Genomic DNA, 19,173 nt, shown 5'->3' with positions numbered 1-19,173 from the left:
GCAGTGTCCTGTCCTCCCCGAGCTCTGCACACACGCGAACAAGAAAAATTCAATGGACGTTAGAAGATTTTTCGACGTGACCACTCTGATGCTTAAGTCAGCAAAGTGCTCACACAAAAGAGAAATGTAAAGAGTATAAAAATGAGACGAAAAAAATGTCATTTTTTTCGTCTCATTTTTATACTCTTTACATTTCTCTTTTGTGTGAACACTTTGCTCATTTTTTTTGTTTTACCTCTGCTTGAGGTATTTAAAAGGTCTCGGAGTTGGTGGCCCCTCCGAGTTTCTCGAGTAATGGTTACGGTGCAGGGTCATGGACCACGTTTTAGTCATGTCCAAGCGAGTGGTCATGGGAAGGAACGTGTCCCTAAATTATCGATGGAAATGACCCACGATGTGTTGACTCACTCGCCTTGCCTTTTTGCCCTGGATAAGTCACTCTCGAGCTTCACTGCTACCTCACACTCCCCAGGACTTGGCTCGCAGCTCTTATCGCCCGACTAGGCTCCTTCCCTATGCTCCCGTGCTCTCTAGCTCCCTTCACGGGATGTCTGTTTGCACAGATTACCCTACCCTACTTCCCGAGACGTTCTATCCCCGCCTCGGGCTGAGGATAACCTGAGAACTTCCTGGGGTATCATTATTATTATGGAATTCGTAGTAATCACCCTTTGATACGTACTAGGTAAACCTTCACGGTAACATAATGATATGTAAACTATGCAAATTTCGTGTTACAGGCTCGCACGAAAATTATTGAAGATGGGTTTCATATAAACATATTCGACACATAAAGTTGAAAGATACTTGATTAAAACTATACTCGCTCGAGAAGTATTAGAGATAGGTTTCATATTTAAAGTCATAGCTCTTATTAAAAAAAAATTAAAGTTACAGCTACTTCTGAAATAGAGAAATGAGTTGAAGATATCCTATAATAATTCGGAAAATTTCATCCTATTTGTACAGACACTACCTTAATAGTACATCTAAAGATGAAGTTTATCAATATATTTGGGGTCCATTAAAAATACAGTGAACCCTATATGTATTAATAAATCTTCATATTTAAATGTTCCTAGAGACAATGTTATAGATCTAATTTAAGAGTTAATCCAATCAGTTTGAAAACAATTACCATTAAATGTCAACCGATTTTCCGGCAACCATTAATGGTTCCCCTAAATAACAAGTCAATTATTGCCCTAAGTTGCAAATTTCCGAGGTGTTCTCGTGGGAACTGGGAAATATCAAGTTCTAATGAAGTCACCGTTACTAAAAAATGTGAATTAAAAAAATGGAATAATCCCAAAAATTAAAGTTAATGATGCATAATTTTGGTAAGAGTGCGAAGGCGGAGTTGATGGTCTTTTGTAGAAGAAAAATATGTATTTTTTTTATTTTATATTATATATCTAAGTTATTTATAATAATATAAAGAAAATATTCATATTTATATGGACAATTTGTTCAAAAATCCCTAAATGCAAACATGTTTTGCTTTGGGATTTCTAGTCATAAAATGTGGTACAAAACCATATAAAATGTGGTACAAAATCTTACAAAATGTGGTACAAATTAATAAAATTTGTGGTACAAAAAAGTAGCTATGAAATACAGAGCAAAACATGTTTTGCATTGACTATTTTTGAGCAATTTGTACTATTTATATTTATATTAAATTAAAAAAATGGGTGGGCCGGCATGGATTGATCGGAGAATATTCGCTGTTTTGGCTGTTAAACAGAAAAGATAGAGAAAGGTCACGAAGGAGAGAGGGCGGGATACGGTTGCGATGGGGGAGTGCGGTGTGGGAATTGCGGCGGAGCAGACGAAGACCGCCGATGGTCACCAGCATTCCGACTCCCTCGATCGCCCCATTCGTGTTTACGCTGATGGAATCTACGATCTTTTCCATTTTGGCCACGCTCGCTCACTAGAACAAGCTAAAAAGCTGTAAGAAATGTTCTTTCTTCCACAATGACCATAAAATTTTCTGGTTTTGTGTATTTTCTGCCTTCGAAGTTGGATGCAATTGAACATCTGTTCAGTTGTCGCTCTTGATGTTGAACCGGATTTGATCGATCGAGCTTCAAGTTATTTTTATTTATTTTGAGTTACGATTTTAAGTAAGTTGTAAGTGTTATCGAAGTTTTGAAGTGCCGAAGTATCTTACCTTGAATCTATGTAGATTTCCCAGTACGTATTTGCTTGTCGGATGCTGCAACGATGAGATTACGCATAAGTTCAAGGGGAAGACCGTTATGACCGATGCTGAGCGTTACGAGTCTCTTCGCCATTGCAAGTGTGTATCCTCGCCTCTCTGTGAATTTTTAGTTGATGTTATACTGAATTAAATCTATACTGATGCAGTTCAGCAATGATTACATCAATAATCATGTTTATGAGTGAGGTTGATTCGTGATGAGTGTTTTTCCGAGGTTCTAATCAGTAGCGATGGTAGTTGACTTTAACACGGGTAAAAATGTTGGAAGTTTTGAGTCATTTACAATGATTATTTTTTGGGGTCATTTGTTTTTTTCATACAAGAATTCAAATGCTCTGAACTTGTGTAATTTTTTTACTTTTCACTTTGTGACAGTTTAACTTCCTCCTTTCTCACTAAAACATAATCTGCTAATCCATAATCTGGCTACCTCTTTTTGGCAGGTGGGTTGATGAGGTCATCCCTGATGCGCCATGGGTGATAAATCAAGAATTCCTCGACAAGCACCAAATTGACTATGTGGCTCATGATTCTCTTCCGTAAGATTTCTTATCAAGAGGCATTTTGTAAAAGATGTTTGTAGCAAGTAATTTACGGCTGTGGAACTCATAGAACAGGGCCACATCGCCTTCTTCATTTTGCCATTGTTGAGCGTTAACCTTTTGTTTGGGGAGCAACAATAATACACAAATTTACTCGACCCACAACAGCAAATCCATCGCTCAAGTGCTCTTAGTTCATAAGAGGGTATCTTGGTCACCTGCAATATGAAACACCATGACACTTGGCCGGAGGTTATTCTAATGCACTTTCAACCATCAAAAGCTGTGTGTTCATCTGACTGGGAAAAAATCTGAATAGTCAATTAATCTTGTCCAGCTTTGTTACTTCAATGTCGATTTGCAAAGTTCAATAGATGCAAACTTCTCTGGATAGAACCTAAGGATAAGTCATTATAGACTTCAAAAATCAGTTTTTAGTTATTTTTGCACTGTAAAATCACAAAGAACTTCAACAGTGATCTCTTCTCTGAGATCACTTCATGGTTTTTTCGTTACTTGACAGTAATACTCATCAAGCCATGCCAAATTCACACTTATTAACACAATTCACACTCAAATCAAGTGTTGATCTCCAACGTGGTACAAAATTAAGACTTACTGTGATTGATATTCATACATACCAGTGAGATTCATTTCAGATGGAAGGATTTGATTGCTCGTGTTTAAAGGTCCATGACAAAATCAGGCCCAAAAATTTACATTTACAACACTAGCAAAGTTAATTGGTTTTCGTAGCGTTGATAAATTTGTTTGGTACTTCCGCGAACTGCATGAAAAGATTTAGTTTAACTCAATGAATTTAAACTGCATGAAATTGGGCATTTATGATTTGTCTGGTGGGATGCTCCTTTTTTTAGTTATGCTGATACAAGTGGAGCTGGAAAGGATGTTTATGAATTTGTAAGCATTTGCTAGACCTTATAATATTTTGGAATTATCCATTGTTTTCCAAATATTCCAAAGTTAATATATGTGCTAGCATGTAATTCTCTTTTCTTTTTATTTCTTGTTGACACTTGGATATCATAAATTATGCTGCTATCTTTGTAGGTCAAAGCCGTTGGAAGATTTAAAGAGACTAAAAGGACCCATGGGATTTCAACGTCAGACATCATTATGAGGATAGTGAAAGATTATAACCAATATGTTATGCGCAATTTGGATCGCGGCTATACAAGAAAGGAGCTTAATGTTAGCTATGTTAAGGCATGATGGTCCAGATATATTTTTTTCTGCTTTGTCACACATTGATTCTGATTAAACTCAATTCATCTTTGGTCTGGTATTTAATGACTAGAAAACCAATGTGGCATATTTTCATTTTGGCGGTTGATAGTAAAACCTTATGTCAAACATGTGCAGGAAAAACGACTGAGGGTGAATTTGAGACTGAAGAAGCTGCAAGAGAAAGTGAAGGAGCATCAAGAAAAGGTAGGGGAGAAGGTATTCTAGTGATGGAAATGTTGGCGTATTTTGTCTCCTCATTACTCGATTTTATTCCATTTGCTGGCTTGTATCACAAACACGTACAGCATATTCTTTCTGCAGGTTTACTTTTTTGTCTCAAAAATATTGAATTTTTATTTTTTAATAGAAAAAGTTAGAGAGCAACACTGAAAGATGGAAAATAATAAACATAGAAAATGCAGCAAACAATTTGGAGAATAGTCAACGACAATGGCATTCGTCTCCACCACCGTAACACCCTAAGCCACCTCCCCAACTCCTTTATAATAATTGTGTCCTTGAGCCATTTCAGGGCCGAGACAATAAACAAGGGTCATTAATAGCAAATGTCTCTATAGATGCTCAAAGCTTGAATTACTAGTCAATCGTTGACTTGAGCCCTATCTTCAATTCTCATTTGGTTTAAGCATTGATTAGATTGTATCAGCTATCTTTATTTGTTCACTTATAATGCTAACCAGAATGTGTTCATTTTCGAAACTCCATCTGGCAGATACAAACTGTTGCAAGAACAGCTGGCATGCATCCCAATGTTTGGGTCGAAAACGCTGATCGCTGGGTTGCCGGGTTTCTTGAGATGTTCGAGGAAGGTTGCCATAAAATGGTAAGCAGCTGGCTTGGCATTCAAATTCTCTAGTTTCTTAACTCAGACACATCAATTATCTTGTGTCATTCCAAACTTCTATTTCTCAGGGAACCGCCATTAGGGATCGAATTCAAGTGAGCTTGAGAGGACAACGGGCAAGACGTTTCTTGCCCTATGACAGCAATGAGAGCGACAGTGAAGATTATGGTCAAGACGATTAGGAGGCAGAGTATTATGATGATGATGAATACTATGACAGTGGTGAGAAGAAATGAAGGTGCCATTTTAAGTACAACATGGCAGTTTCACTGGCGACCAGATACACATTCGGGTTTTGTAATGTATTGTAGAATAGCGGAGCTATGTGTTATTTTGGGGAGTGCTGAATGCTTCTGAGCATTGAGCTTTGAGTTCTTGAACTTCATAGAGTAAACCTTGTAGATGTAAGCTTTGTTAGAGGAGTTCTTTCTTGAATAAAAAAGTTATAATTGTAGGATGTGATTCCATTTGACCTTTATGGGCAACACTCGTAAAAGCTCTTGGGGTGACGCAGTAGGTTAAGGTTTTGTTTGGTTGGGGGTGTGGATTTTTCTGATGTAGATTTCCCATGCTTTTCGATTCTCTTTCTGACATAACAGTTGGATTAAGACATTAATTATGGGAGATTTGTTAGATAATTGACTACATTTAAATAGTAATTACTAGCTGCCAAACATTCATGTGCATAGATTTGTTGATCCAGTTAATTCTTTTGTGATTATTTTATTTCAGTTTGATTGAAAAATAATTTGACAGAGCGATAATATTGAATATTTATCACTTACTTTTATAAATTCAAAAATAATTTGATAAGTCTGAGAATTTGACAGACGATACTGTTGAATATGTTAGTTATAGGAGGATTTTAAATCTACTAAAATAGGTTTTTATTATTTTAATTAAAGGGAATTTAGGCGTACTTTTGGTCGAAACTAAAAATAAAAATCACGGGTAAATATGAGATGTCTCAAAAATTTTAATATGACTAAATCATGTAGGTTAATTGACACAATTCGAGGGTAAATGAGCTTAGTCGCTTGTGAGTTATTTGAAACTCGATTTGATAAAGATCGTTTGATCTCGTTTAATAAGGCTCGTTAAGATAAATGAACCAAGCTCAAACTTTACAGTATTTAGTCCGTTAGCTCGTGAACATATTTGAAAGGTAGGCTAGTGATGAAAAATAATAGTTTTGATATTTTATTTATATATTATATACTTTTACTTATGACATATATACAAATTTATTAAATTTATTTATTAGAATAAAATTATAAATTTTGCTAAAAATATTATATTTTTCTTTGAATATAAGATTTAATTTTTAATGAATTTTTAAATTTGTAATTTATAATAGTAAGCTCGTTTAGTATCGTTAAAAACTCGAATAAGCTCGTGAGAAATGAATATATTCGTTAACTAAAGCTAAAGCTCGACTCGGTTCAATTACATCCTTAGATCATAGATTTACTGGGATTCGATATGTAGAGATGCATTATGGAGTCAATCATACTTTTTTTTCTATTGACGTCGAAACTCACGATGACTATCCTTCAACGCACACTAGTGTAATTCAATACGATCATAAGTGAAATCATGTTGGTTGGACGTGTGGCATTTGGTCCCTCCTCTAGTCCTTGCAGTGCATTCCATGATGTGACATGAATTGACCATTTCAATTGTATCTAAATTAAATTACCTTAATGCCAATGATACTCATAATCACCATTCATCGGTGCACTATAGATCATATTAGTCAAGTAAAACCATGTTATACAATTTCATTGTGACAAACTCATCCGAGGAAAAAATAATCTTTTAATTACTATGCATTGATTAGATACACATATATTCTTTTTATCAATCATGCTTCCCCTTGGTGAGGAATAACTACAAATATCAAAAAGTTAATGCAAAGAATCTCTAAGGGGTGTGAGTTAATAGAATATGTGAACGTTTCGTTTGATGTCAGATCTTCGATTTTTCTTACCAACACCTTCTCAGATTAGTCTGTTCGCATCGAACAGGACTTTCCTAATGCAGTTTACTTGGTTAACGTAACTTGCAAGCTATTGCATTAATGTGGGGTTTACTCAGTGCGCATAAAATCAGTATATAAATTTGATCTAAAACACTTGATTTGAAATAATTCGATCAGAACATACATTGGATATGATCCCAACTGTAGTTTATGGGAAATTTTACCATTTTTTTTGTGACATGAAAAGGCAAGCCCTGTGTGATAGGCTAATCCAAGAAGGTGTTGGTGAAGAGAATCGAACTCCTAACCTCTGACCAAGAATTCACCTACTCCACCAACTTGGACACCTATTTATTGACCAACTTGGACACCTCTTTATTGGTGGTTTACCTTACCCATTGCTTTACTATATATAAGAGGACAGATTATATGGAATCTTTTTGTTTTTGCCTGAATTGACTTGAAAAGAGAAGTAGACGCAACAAGACAAATGAAACGCAAGACTAGATAGTAGACTTCAGACAATTTGGGATCCTACATGACTTGAATCCTATGCCATACCATTCAACACGCTTGTATAGTATAAAGAAAGGTTTGAATTTTCAAATTTATCAGACTCGAAAATTGACATTTATTTACTTTCAAAAGAAATAAATTGATACCTTCAAAAAAAAAATTGACATTTATTCATATGTTCTGTTCAAAAAATGAATCCCGTGGAGACCGTTTGCCAAATAATTTGAGTAGGAATCATGTTAGACGATTCATTAGATGAGCGGTCATGCGTCAACCTGTCACTTGACTTATATTTAGAATGAAAAATGATAAATTCAAATAAAAAACTTATATTTTTTTTTAATTAGTTGAATTGAATGGGAGATCCATCTCACACAAAATTTGACCATCAAGAGTCAAGACTTTATAATAGGAGTTTTTGTGAAATAACTTGGGCAACCTCTTATGAGTATTTCGGAATGCTTCTAAGAAGCATTGTTTAGCAAAAAAACTTAAAAGTACTTTCTAGAAAGATTCCAAAACACAACTTAAGCCTATTTATAAAAAAATAACTCGAGATTGTTTTTTTTAAAAAAAAATTACCAAATATTTCGGAAAATTTTCAAATCCTCCAACATTTAGTATAATAGGATTTTTGTGAGATGAGTCAATATGAACCATATTTACAATCAAAATCAATATTTTTTCATGAACAAGTCAAATAAGATACTCATTTCATAAAATTGACTCATAAAATCGTCTCATAAAAACTTTTGTATTCAGATTATCGGGGACAAAAAAAAAGTCATGACTCGCGTCCATCCACAAAAATTGCCAAGAAATTAATCAGGTTTCTCAATTATTTGAGTTTGGTATCTTTCGAGTGACAGACTTTTCTCAGAGGAGTCTTCTCTCAAACTCAGCGGATAGCAAACTAAAGAGTCGTTTTTGTCATAAATGGCGTGGTATGTAATACAAATTTTGATTTATTATTGCAAAGAAAAATAATAATTTTGAAATAAATATTTTTTAATTAATTAATGGACCGATAATAATTTTGAAATAAATATTTTTTTAATTAATTAATGAACCGAAGATCAAAAACTAGTTGCTCAGACCGTCTCATTCAACTTGTGTGTTTTTCACAATTTATTTTTTCTTCTGGATGGATTTTTTAATTTCTTGTCATCGAAAATTATTGTTTTGTTTTGTTTTTATTTTGTTTTAAATTAAATAAAGTCTTATCATGGTTATCCCCAAGAGAAAGTCAAATATCTTTGAAAAATGCTAAGCCCTGAAAAATATTAAGATTGTTATAAATATATTGTTATTAAGATGATTATCTTTATTTAGATATATTTGAAAGATTTGTAATCTAGATAAATATGTCAATATAATATCTGTAAAGATTTGTATTCTATTATTTTCTTTATAAATAGAGGTGATGGAGTTCAATAAAATTTACACCTGATTATTGACTCATATATTCTCTCTTCTCTCATAAGTTCTCTCTATTCATCTCTCTATTTCTATTATGATTTATAACACGTTATCAGCACGATGTTGTAACCAATCGAGAATGAAAATCATTCTCATTTTATTGATGTTATTGGAATAGCACAATCGATTTTATGAGAGATGTTCATTGGTGCTCTAGAAGTAGCATAATGAAAATAATTGATATATTGGTGCCCATGAAATATCATGAATATGTTGATGGCTATAAAGTAGCACAACATGATTTTATATTAAAAATTTGAAGAAATTCATGATCATAATATAATATATTAAGAATTTTGAGAGATTCATGATTATGATTTGATATATCGAAAGATATTCATTATTATGATATAATATATTGAGAATCTGAATAGATTCATGATAAAAATATGATATATGATTTTGTATATCAAGAAACTGAAGAAATCATGATTGATATCTGATATGATATCCAAGATCTATAAATATCATTGAAGAAATATATCTCATGTCAAAGTGTATCAATATTGAAATATTGATAAAAAGATGTAAGATTTGATAATATTCTTGAAGAATATTAATATAAGATCCAATATTTAAAAATATTCTTGAAGAATATTAATTTAAAGTGTCTTTGGTTGAATGATTTTTTGAGGATCTTATAAACAAAGAAATTCAACGAAATTTCTTAAAGAATATCGATGTGTGATCTAAAATTGTCAATATCCACAATTAAAGATATATATGAGATATATATCAAAAGATATTGACTTAATATCGATTCAAATCATATATTTGTTATTAATGCTCTAGAAAAAGCATGATATATTATTTCTCGCTATTTTTATGAATAGCGACTTGATGTTCAATGATGAACTGTGTTACCCCGGAAAATTATTTTAACCCGAACCCGTTCAATATGGGTTTAAAAGGGTTGGCCCAATTAAAGGATTATTATTAGATATAAGGTTCATGACCGGCTAAATCGGTGTGATATAAATCTACTGGCAAGCGTACCAGGTCAAGTAATAGTAAAGTGGACAGAGAGTCCAAGTATCGATCCCACAGGGACTGCAGTCAATTCTCAAGAATTAATTATTTTACTTAATCTAGACAAAATAATAGAAGGATTTTGAATTAAATAAAATAAGAATATAAAATAAAAACTGATTAAGAAATAAGAATAAAAATAACTGCAGATAAAAATAATTAAGACAAAGACAACCAAGACACACGTAGGTACCGAACAAATCACGTAACATGTAGTCGATTCAGGACTCAGATTTAATCTTAAATTACGGAAATTCTCCTAATTTGTTCAAAGGACTATTTCTAGAACAATCAAACATATTCAAATATTGATGAACTAATCTTTCGTAATTCTAATCAAATTTGAATGCATTAAATATTTGTGAAAATTCAGTTTACACCCAAACCGCACACTGAAACCAAATTCTATTTCTAGTTGGTTTTACAATATGTTAATTATCAGAGTGATCGAAATCAAAACCTCCTCTATCGACTTGGAATCGATTAACATGCAAGCAAACAGTTGATCAGACTATTCACAAGACAAATATAAATCTAACAATCAATAAAATAAAATCAACTCTGAAAAATTCCAAACAAACATCCAAGTTTTCTACATGAATTTGTTTGGCCCAATCACGCCGTTTTGGTTGAAAATAAACTACTCAATAATTAAAAATAATAATTCAAAAATAAAAATAAGAAGAAGAAAAAAAAAGAGAAATCTTCTCTCCCAAGACTTGTAGCCGCCTCCTCTTGTTGTGCGCGTTCTGGAACTTCGAATCCCTCAAAAATATGTTATATCTTGTATATATATGGTCCGGAACGCCTACCAGTTAATTTCCTCTCAAAACAAGGATTTTTCGGAACACATATGACCCCCAAACACGCGCGCGCGCGGCATAGGCCTCGCGCGCGCGCAACACATAAAAACAGAGGCCTGGACACGAAACTCGCGCGCGCGCGAGCTTGATTCTCGCGCGCGCAGTACAAAAATTCTGCACCGAGCGACGATTTTCAAAAATTCATATCTCAAGATCTAGCCGTCGGATTGAGCTGAAATTTGGACAAAAGCTTCCAAACATCTTGAAATTTAATCTGAAGGGTAGAGATCGGATTTGGAGCTCTCTAAAATCAAATTTGATTTTTTGAACAAAGCTGGTCCGGAATTCATTCTTCAAAAATATATTTTCCTACAAAATTAACCCAAGGAGTGAAATACACACACATGCACTAAAACACATAAAAACACATAAAAATAATATGAATGCACACAAAATAGACATAAAAATAACATGAAATAATGCATACAAAATGCACTTATCAACACCCCCATACTTAACTCTTGCTCGCCCTCGAACAAGACATTCAAAAACAAAATGCAAACAAAAACATAAGTAAGGACGATTCATAAATATGCAAAGCCTCTGAGAAGTTTAATCACAAAACAAAAAACACAGACATGCTCTCAACTTTTCATAATACACATTCGGTTTAACGTGAACGTGTGTGTGTGAAATGCCATTCCAGTTTCATACAACTTAGACCGAATTCGTTTCAAAACTGCTTGGCGACCTATGACAAATCAGTGCAAGTTTCACTCTTCAAGTGCCCATTCCTTCCAACGACCTCTAAACTAAACCCACCTCCCTTGAGATAATGAATTACACACCTCCGGATTTTGCATCCGGTATTGCATTAGCCCCAATAATTACCCGCTGACTTAGCTATAACTGGCTAGGATACGAAAAATCATTCTATTTTTTCTTTCTAATCCCCTCGTCTATAGCCCGGATGAAGCATCAATCCCATTGAATCCGCATACTTAGCCTTAAATTTAATTTTTTTTTTAGGATTTTAATCCTTTCAAGGCCCGGATGGAATTGTATATAAATTTTTTCTAGGTGTGCCCAAGATCATAAGTGTAAACTAGAGCCTCATCAAAATTCATAGAACACAATCAAGATCCACAAACCACCTATTGCCGTGCAATGGTCAAACAGATAGAAACTTCATCAAATCTTTCGCTACAATTCACTGGTCTAACATTAGTGCTTAAAAATATTCACGGTTCAACCTACAGTTTCTCATGTCCAGTCAAGAGCAAATTTTTTTCAAAAATCCATTTTTTTCAAATAAACTTCATCATCATTGGCTATTATGATTCATCCTACTCATAACAATGCAAACAACAACAAAAATAAACTGTATGCAAAGAAATACGAAACACGACAGATGCAACACAAACACATAGACAATGCAATACTAGTCTACCCCCCCCCCCCCCCATACTTATCCAAAGCATTGTCCTCAATACTTCAGAACAATGAACAGAATGCATAACAAACCCACAAATGCAAAGACAAACAAAAACACAATGAGAACAAAAATAATACTCCCCTGGTTTTCGATGCATCATCTTCCTTCTTGATAGTATCAGCTGGGACAGCAGCAGCAGATTGTATATATCGGCAGGCACGACCAACTGGCATGGGAAAGAAACAAAAATCAAACAAAAACAAAAACAAAAACCAAAAATAAAATAAAAAGTAAAAAGAAAGAACACTGGGTTGCCTCCCAGTCAGCGCTAAATTTATAGTCTAATGTCCGACTATGCAGAAGCAACCATCAAAGAACGGCTGCTGCCCATAGTAAGAATCATACAACTTTACGTATGGGTCTTGATTTCCTTCGCCCTCAAGCTTGGCGTGATATATACTTTGTAAGCTCGTCGGTTCAACAACACTTGTTCTGAAATTTTTCTTTTGGAAGGAGACTCCGAATCTAGGCTGAAGGTCATAGAGGATGGAATACTGTGGGATTGGCGTCAATGGCAAGAAAGTATCTTCTAACGGTGTACATGGAACGACCACTGACGAGGTAAAATCTCTCTCCTTGAATGGTTCTTCCTCCTCCACTATCATGTTTGGCTCATCCTCACAAGAATATTCCTCAAAAATGATTTCTTCATGCTCTGGCTCAGTTACTTCACTCAATTGGCAGATATCCAATTGGTTCTCTAATAAGCGCAATCTGTTCATCCAAAAGACTTATGCGGCTTTCTAAAAATTGATTTGTCTCTGTCTGTTGCCGCAAAAAATTCTCCAACTGAGCCACATAATCTTCGAAACGCCCTATACACTCTTCTTGATGCTCTGGTGGTTGGTTCGCAAAATTTTTAGAGTTGATATCTGGAGGATATTGGTGACTCCAACCCTGCAGTGAAGGATCACAATGCCAATGGTAGTCAAAATCTGCCATATCGTTCAACAAGTGCATCGCACTGTCTTCATCTCTTCTAAACAATTGACTGCCAGTGGCCAGAGCTCCAGAATCTACCCAACTTCTTGTAATCTCATCCAAACCACCATAAAATATTTTAGTGAGGGTGTAAGTAGAAAACTGATGGCATTGAAATCTGTTCGTCAAATCATTGAATCTCCCCCAAGCAGCATAGAAAGGCTCCAAGTATTGTTGGCCAAATATTGTGAACACCTGTCGATGGTCCATCTCCAAGTACCTCACAAGCAAAAGAGAATAAAATTAAAATTAAAATAAATAATTAAACAAATGCAAGAAAAAAAAAATCTAGTCTCAAGCAAATAATCTATCCTAATATTAACTAAATAGTCCCCGGCAACGGCGCCAAAAACTTGACCGGCTAAATCGGTGTGATATAAATCTACTGGCAAGCGTACCAGGTCAAGTAATAGTAAAGTGGACAGAGAGTCCAAGTATCGATCCCACAGGGACTGCAGTCAATTCTCAAGAATTAATTATTTTACTTAATCTAGACAAAATAATAGAAGGATTTTGAATTAAATAAAATAAGAATATAAAATAAAAACTGATTAAGAAATAAGAATAAAAATAACTGCAGATAAAAATAATTAAGACAAAGACAACCAAGACACACGTAGGTACCGAACAAATCACGTAACATGTAGTCGATTCAGGACTCAGATTTAATCTTAAATTACGGGAATTCTCCTAATTTGTTCAAAGGACTATTTCTAGAACAATCAAACCTATTCAAATATTGATGAACTAATCTTTCGTAATTCTACTCAAATTTGAATGCATTAAATATTTGTGAAAATTCAGTTTACACCCAAACCGCACACTGAAACCAAATTCTATTTCTAGTTGGTTTTACAATATGTTAATTATCCGAGTGATCGAAATCAAAACCTCCTCTGTCGACTTGGAATCGATTAACATGCAAGCAAACAGTTGATCAGACTATTCACGAGACAAATATAAATCTAACAATCAATAAAATAAAATCAACTCTGAAAAATCTCAAACAAACATCCAAGTTTTCTACATGAATTTGTTCGGCCCAATCACGCCGTCTTGGTTGAAAATAAACTACTCAATAATTAAAAATAATAATTCAAAAATAAAAATAAGAAGAAGAAAAGAAAAGAGAAATCTTCTCTCCCAAGACTTGTAGCCGCCTCCTCTTGTTGTGCGCGTTCTGAAACTTCGAAACCCTCAAAAATATGTTATATCTTGTATATATATGGTCCGGAACGCCTACCAGTTAATTTCCTCTCAAAACAAGGATTTTTCGGAACACATATGACCCTCGAACACGCGTGCGCGCGCGCAACACATAAAAACAGAGGCCTGGACACGAAACTCGCGCGCGCGCGAGCTTGATTCTCGCGCGCGCGCAGTACAAAAATGCTGCACCGAGCGACGATTTTCAAAAATTCATATCTCAAGATCTAGCCGTCGGATTGAGCTGAAATTTGGACAGAAGCTTCCAAACATCTTGAAATTTAATCTGAATGGTGGAGATCGGATTTGGATCTCTCTAAACTCAAATTTGATTTTTTGAACAAAGCTGGTCCGGAATTCATTCTTCAAAAATATATTTTCCTACAAAATTAACCCAAGGAGTGAAATACACACACATGCACTAAAACACATAAAAACACATAAAAATAATATGAATGCACACAAAATAGACATAAAAATAACATGAAATAATGCATACAAAATACACTTATCAGTCCAGCCCAGTTTTCTACCTGTTAGGGCACGTCAAGACCTGAACTGCTGTTAATGGGCCGACCCGAGCTGGGGCCCAGTGGGCTTGGTATGCTTTCTAGTTCAAGTAAGGCTCAAATACATTAAAGATAAGCTTGGTCATTGCACAGATATGAATGAGATAGGGATAAACTCAAGGATGGACCAATGAATGAAGAGTCCTACTTCAGGACATGTTATAGTTCGACTAGGTAACTTACTCTAATTTTCCCTATAAATACAGGTACTGTTATGGATTCATTATTCATTATTCACTACTCATTATTCATCACACGTTCACTCTCACTTTTACATTCACGCACTCATATCTCTCAGTTTTTGCATTAATCATACCCTCTGCCTTCAAGACACTGACTTAGGCATCGAAGGGGTCACGCCGAAAATACCTTCGGCGCCCCTTTACCTAGCTGTTGCTTGCGCAGATTTCATTGATACCCGACCCGACCTGTTTCATAGAAGATTTGGAGGATCCATTCTACCAGACCGAACCCGAGGTAAAATTCCAACATCATCAATTGGCGCCGTCTGTGGGAATTTGAAGAAAAAGAGTTTCGATGGCTAATCAGAATGGAAATCACCCAAATTTAGAGGAGTTAGTAACTCACGCTGTTCAGAGGGCTTTGGCAGAAAGGGGTGAGGCCAATCCTCCGCACCCCGATCATAATGCCCACCTCGAGGAGATCAAAAAGTTGAAGGAGGAGATGGAGCAGCTAAGGAAGAAGCAGGTCGGGTACCTAGCTACCACAACCAGAAACATTCCTTTTACTCAGGAGATATTGGACGCTGATCTCCCCAAACAATTCAAATTGCCTCACGTCGGGGAGTATGATGGTAAAGGAGATCCTGAAGACCATTTAGCACGCTTTGAGAATGCAGCTCTGTTGCATAAATACTCTGACCAGATTAAGTGCAGGTCTTTCCTTACAACTCTCATAGGACCAGCCCAGCAATGGTTCAATATGCTACGCCCTGGGGAGATCAAGGAATTCAAGGATTTTAGCAAATCCTTTTTGCATCACTTTGCTAGTAGCAAAAAGCATCCTACCACTACTTTCAGCCTCTTTGCAATCAAGCAACGAGAACATGAAAATTTGAGAACATATATCCGCAGGTTTAGTGCCTTGGCTCTCGAGGTACCCATGGCTACCCCAGACCTGCTCATCAGTGCCTTCATGCAAGGGCTAGATACAAAAGATTTTCTCAAATCTCTAATAAAGAGGTCGCCGGAGACATACGAGGAATTACTCGCCCGAGCTGAGAAATATGTCAACATGGAAGAAATACAGGTCTCGCGAGCAGCTGTGAAGAGGGAACGACCAAAAAGTCCAAAGAACAATAGGGTTTCGAGCAGTAATTCCGGGATGGGACAGCCATTCCGACCCGCACTATTGGGAGAATTCACCTCTTTCACTCCTTTGCGCATGAGCAAAGTCTGAGCTCTTCAAATTTGTGACGATCGAAAACTCACGCAAAGGCCTCCATGGACTGAGAAGGGACCTCGGAATAGGGAATCGGATAAATATTTTCACTTTCATAATGAGTATGTGCACACTACGGAGAACTGTCGTCAATTAGATCAAGAGATTGAAAGGATAATACAGCAACACTTTGAATTAAAAAAATATATTGACCCGTCAAGAGGGGTATCGCCCGAACAGGGGACAGGGAGGAAGGTCAAGACAAAGAGCCAGGACTGTCCCTCCCCACGAAGACTTCAATCATCCAAATCAAGACTAGCCCAGGGATGACCGAGCTCATCAAAGACCGGCCCCTCCTGCTCGAGGAATCATCAATATGATTTTTGGAGGCCCTACAGATGGAGATTCTAATCGAGCTAGGAAAACTAGCAGCCGAAAATTAATAAATATGGAGATAGACAATCAGACTGTCAACACTGGCCCGACCCTCTATTTTGGGCTGAAAGATTTAAAAGGGGTTTCTAGCAACCATAATGATGCACTGGTAATAAGGGCCATGGTCGTGAATTACGATGTGGCCCGGATATTTGTGGATTCGGGCAGTTCTGTCAATGTTCTATTCCAAGAAGCTATCGATCAAATGGACCTGGGGCAGTACAAAATGGATCCTGTCGTTACATCACTCTTTGGTTTCACGGGTCATGAAATCCGGCCTGTTGGGTTAGTACATCTACCTCTAACTCTTGGGAAAGGCAACGGTTGCAAGACCAGGATTATGAGCTTTATTATAGTAGATGCTCCGTCTGCCTATAACGTCATACTGGGTAGACCTGCCATGACCACTTTCATGGCCGTCGCATCAGCTCTGCATCAGAAAATAAAGTTCCCAGTGGGTAATGAGATCGGTGAAGTACAAGGTGATCAAGTTATTGCTCGCAAATGCTATGTGGAGGAAGTTAGAATAGAACAAAAGGTGATCAGGACGGATAGAGTGGACAGAACTGGACTTTCTAGCATGGAAAAAGTCAACCTGATAGAAGACACAACTGTCACCGCTGAAGAAGAAATTGAGGAAATGGACGACGGCGCGGGCGCGCAGGGAACAGGGCAGGCGCGCCTCCAATTCGCAAAACAAACTTTTGAATATTCTTCAATGGCGCGGGCGCGCCTATGGTCAGTGCGGGCGCGCCCTCAGCTCGACTTTTCTTCTTGGGTTTTTTCAATAACATCGCGGGCGCGCCTATGAATAGGGCGGGCGCCCCTTTAGCTCGAACTCAGCCTTTTTCTTCTCTTTTCCAACTCTTGAATTTCCTTGTAAACTTCCATCTTTTAAGCTTATTTCCACTTGAACACATCGAAGTCCATAACTTCCTACAAACACAAAAACAACAACAATTTCACGCAATATCTACCAATAAATTCCAAAAGTCAAGTAAAACCATATACAAATTAAGTGCACAAAATGCACTTACCAAATTCCCCCAAACTTGAACTTTTGTTCGTCTCGAGCAAAACTAACACAAACTCCACTCAATTGCAAGAACAACAACCATCAAGAATGACTATGGATTAATGACCTCAATATGGAATTCCAAAACAATTTAAATCCAATCATATCTCTCCTACTAACACTTGAAAAATACGTTAACCAGAAAAATAATTCAACCTCATAAACTCATAAACTCCGCAACTCAAGTTTCAAAATACTCTTCTCTTAACTCAATTCAAACATTCACAAATCATGAGGACTTTCATGGTAGAGCAGGATCAAATTCAAGGATATATCATCACAACCACACTCAATTGGTTTAATTCAAAGAACGTAGTGTGTGCGTGTTTCGATCAAGAATCCATAATCATTAAAGTTTCAATCAACAGTCCATAGGCTAAATTCTCGCAACCCCTCTCCACTAGTATATTGGGCAACTGTGACTCGGTCAATAGGACTTAATAAGCTTATAATGCAAGACCTGGCTCATGGCTACAAATGAAGGAAAAGAATTCAAATAAGGAGTAATTCGCATTTATGCTCAACCTCTAATTTAAACTCCTTTTCATTCACAACTTCACACTTATTTCACTTCATTGATTTTTTCAATTTTTTCACAACTTTTTTTTTCACAACTTTTTCAACCACAAATTTTTCAACTCCTTTTCTTTTCTACTACCTTCCTCATTTCCATTCATCCACCACACCATTTCATTTTTCACAAATAAAAACTAGGAGCATATAATAATTTAGCATTCAAATTACTCCCTTAAAGGTAGGAAATAGTATATAAGTTATTCAGGTAGTTAACGTAGGACCTTGAAATAATGACGAATGGGGGTTTCATCACACGTTTACACGCATGCCATTCGATTTTCAATAAAGCTCAAACAAGGTACTAGGGATAACATATATAATAGGTAGCTTGAAAGGATCAAACGAATTCAGAAAAATCGCCTAAATCATTTCTAATCACAGTTTTGCCCGTATTTCGCCTCGAGGGGTGTCCGAACTAGTTCTAGACAAGTCTCAATCCACAATTAAGTCATACAAATCTCAATCAGTGCAGAAAGGAATAATCATCAACAGTAAACGTTGATTTTCACAACAAGTTTTAGAATTCTCGTACCTCTAAGTACTAATATGCGTGTAAGCTCAAATGGGCAACTAAGGATAAATTGATTCAATGAAATTCAAGACCCAAAAAATCCAAACAATGCCTCAATCATTTTTATGTTTGTCTGTCTCAAGATTCAGATTCAAGAAAAATCACAGAATATATAGGAGTTCAATTGTTCACTTGGTTCCGTTTATTTCAAAATTTTGTCAGCTAGGCAGGTAG

At 36.0% G+C, this 19,173-nt stretch overlaps 2 protein-coding genes across 2 annotated transcripts; both read left to right on the top strand.

Annotated features, from left to right (window-relative positions):
* Positions 1-1,697: 1,697 nt before the first annotated feature.
* On the top strand, positions 1,698-5,381 carry LOC140887614 (choline-phosphate cytidylyltransferase 2-like). Its single transcript, XM_073294991.1, has 8 exons — positions 1,698-1,956; positions 2,192-2,305; positions 2,671-2,766; positions 3,648-3,690; positions 3,841-3,996; positions 4,153-4,221; positions 4,751-4,861; positions 4,951-5,381. Exons 1-8 carry the CDS (start codon positions 1,796-1,798, stop codon positions 5,062-5,064), a joined length of 864 nt encoding a protein of 287 aa, XP_073151092.1. The 5' UTR covers positions 1,698-1,795; the 3' UTR covers positions 5,065-5,381.
* Positions 5,382-16,790: 11,409 nt separating this feature from the next.
* On the top strand, positions 16,791-19,173 carry LOC140890062 (uncharacterized). Its single transcript, XM_073297817.1, has 2 exons — positions 16,791-17,315; positions 19,162-19,173. Exons 1-2 carry the CDS (start codon positions 16,791-16,793, stop codon positions 19,171-19,173), a joined length of 537 nt encoding a protein of 178 aa, XP_073153918.1.

Source organism: Henckelia pumila, chromosome 3 (assembly GCF_033568475.1).
Source record: "Henckelia pumila isolate YLH828 chromosome 3, ASM3356847v2, whole genome shotgun sequence".
Classification (NCBI taxonomy): Eukaryota; Viridiplantae; Streptophyta; class Magnoliopsida; order Lamiales; family Gesneriaceae; genus Henckelia; species Henckelia pumila.
The sequence above is the reverse complement of the archived record's forward strand: the minus strand, read 5'-3'. Positions and strand labels throughout refer to the sequence as shown.

Coding starts and splice junctions, on each gene's coding strand:
- LOC140890062 (XM_073297817.1), top strand. CDS start 16,791: ATGGAGATAGACAATCAGACTGTCAACACTGGCCCGACCCTCTATTTT.
- LOC140887614 (XM_073294991.1), top strand. CDS start 1,796: ATGGGGGAGTGCGGTGTGGGAATTGCGGCGGAGCAGACGAAGACCGCC. Junction 2,767..3,647: donor GTGGCTCATGATTCTCTTCC/GTAAGATTTCTT, acceptor TCCTTTTTTTAG/TTATGCTGATACAAGTGGAG. Junction 4,862..4,950: donor AGGAAGGTTGCCATAAAATG/GTAAGCAGCTGG, acceptor TCTATTTCTCAG/GGAACCGCCATTAGGGATCG.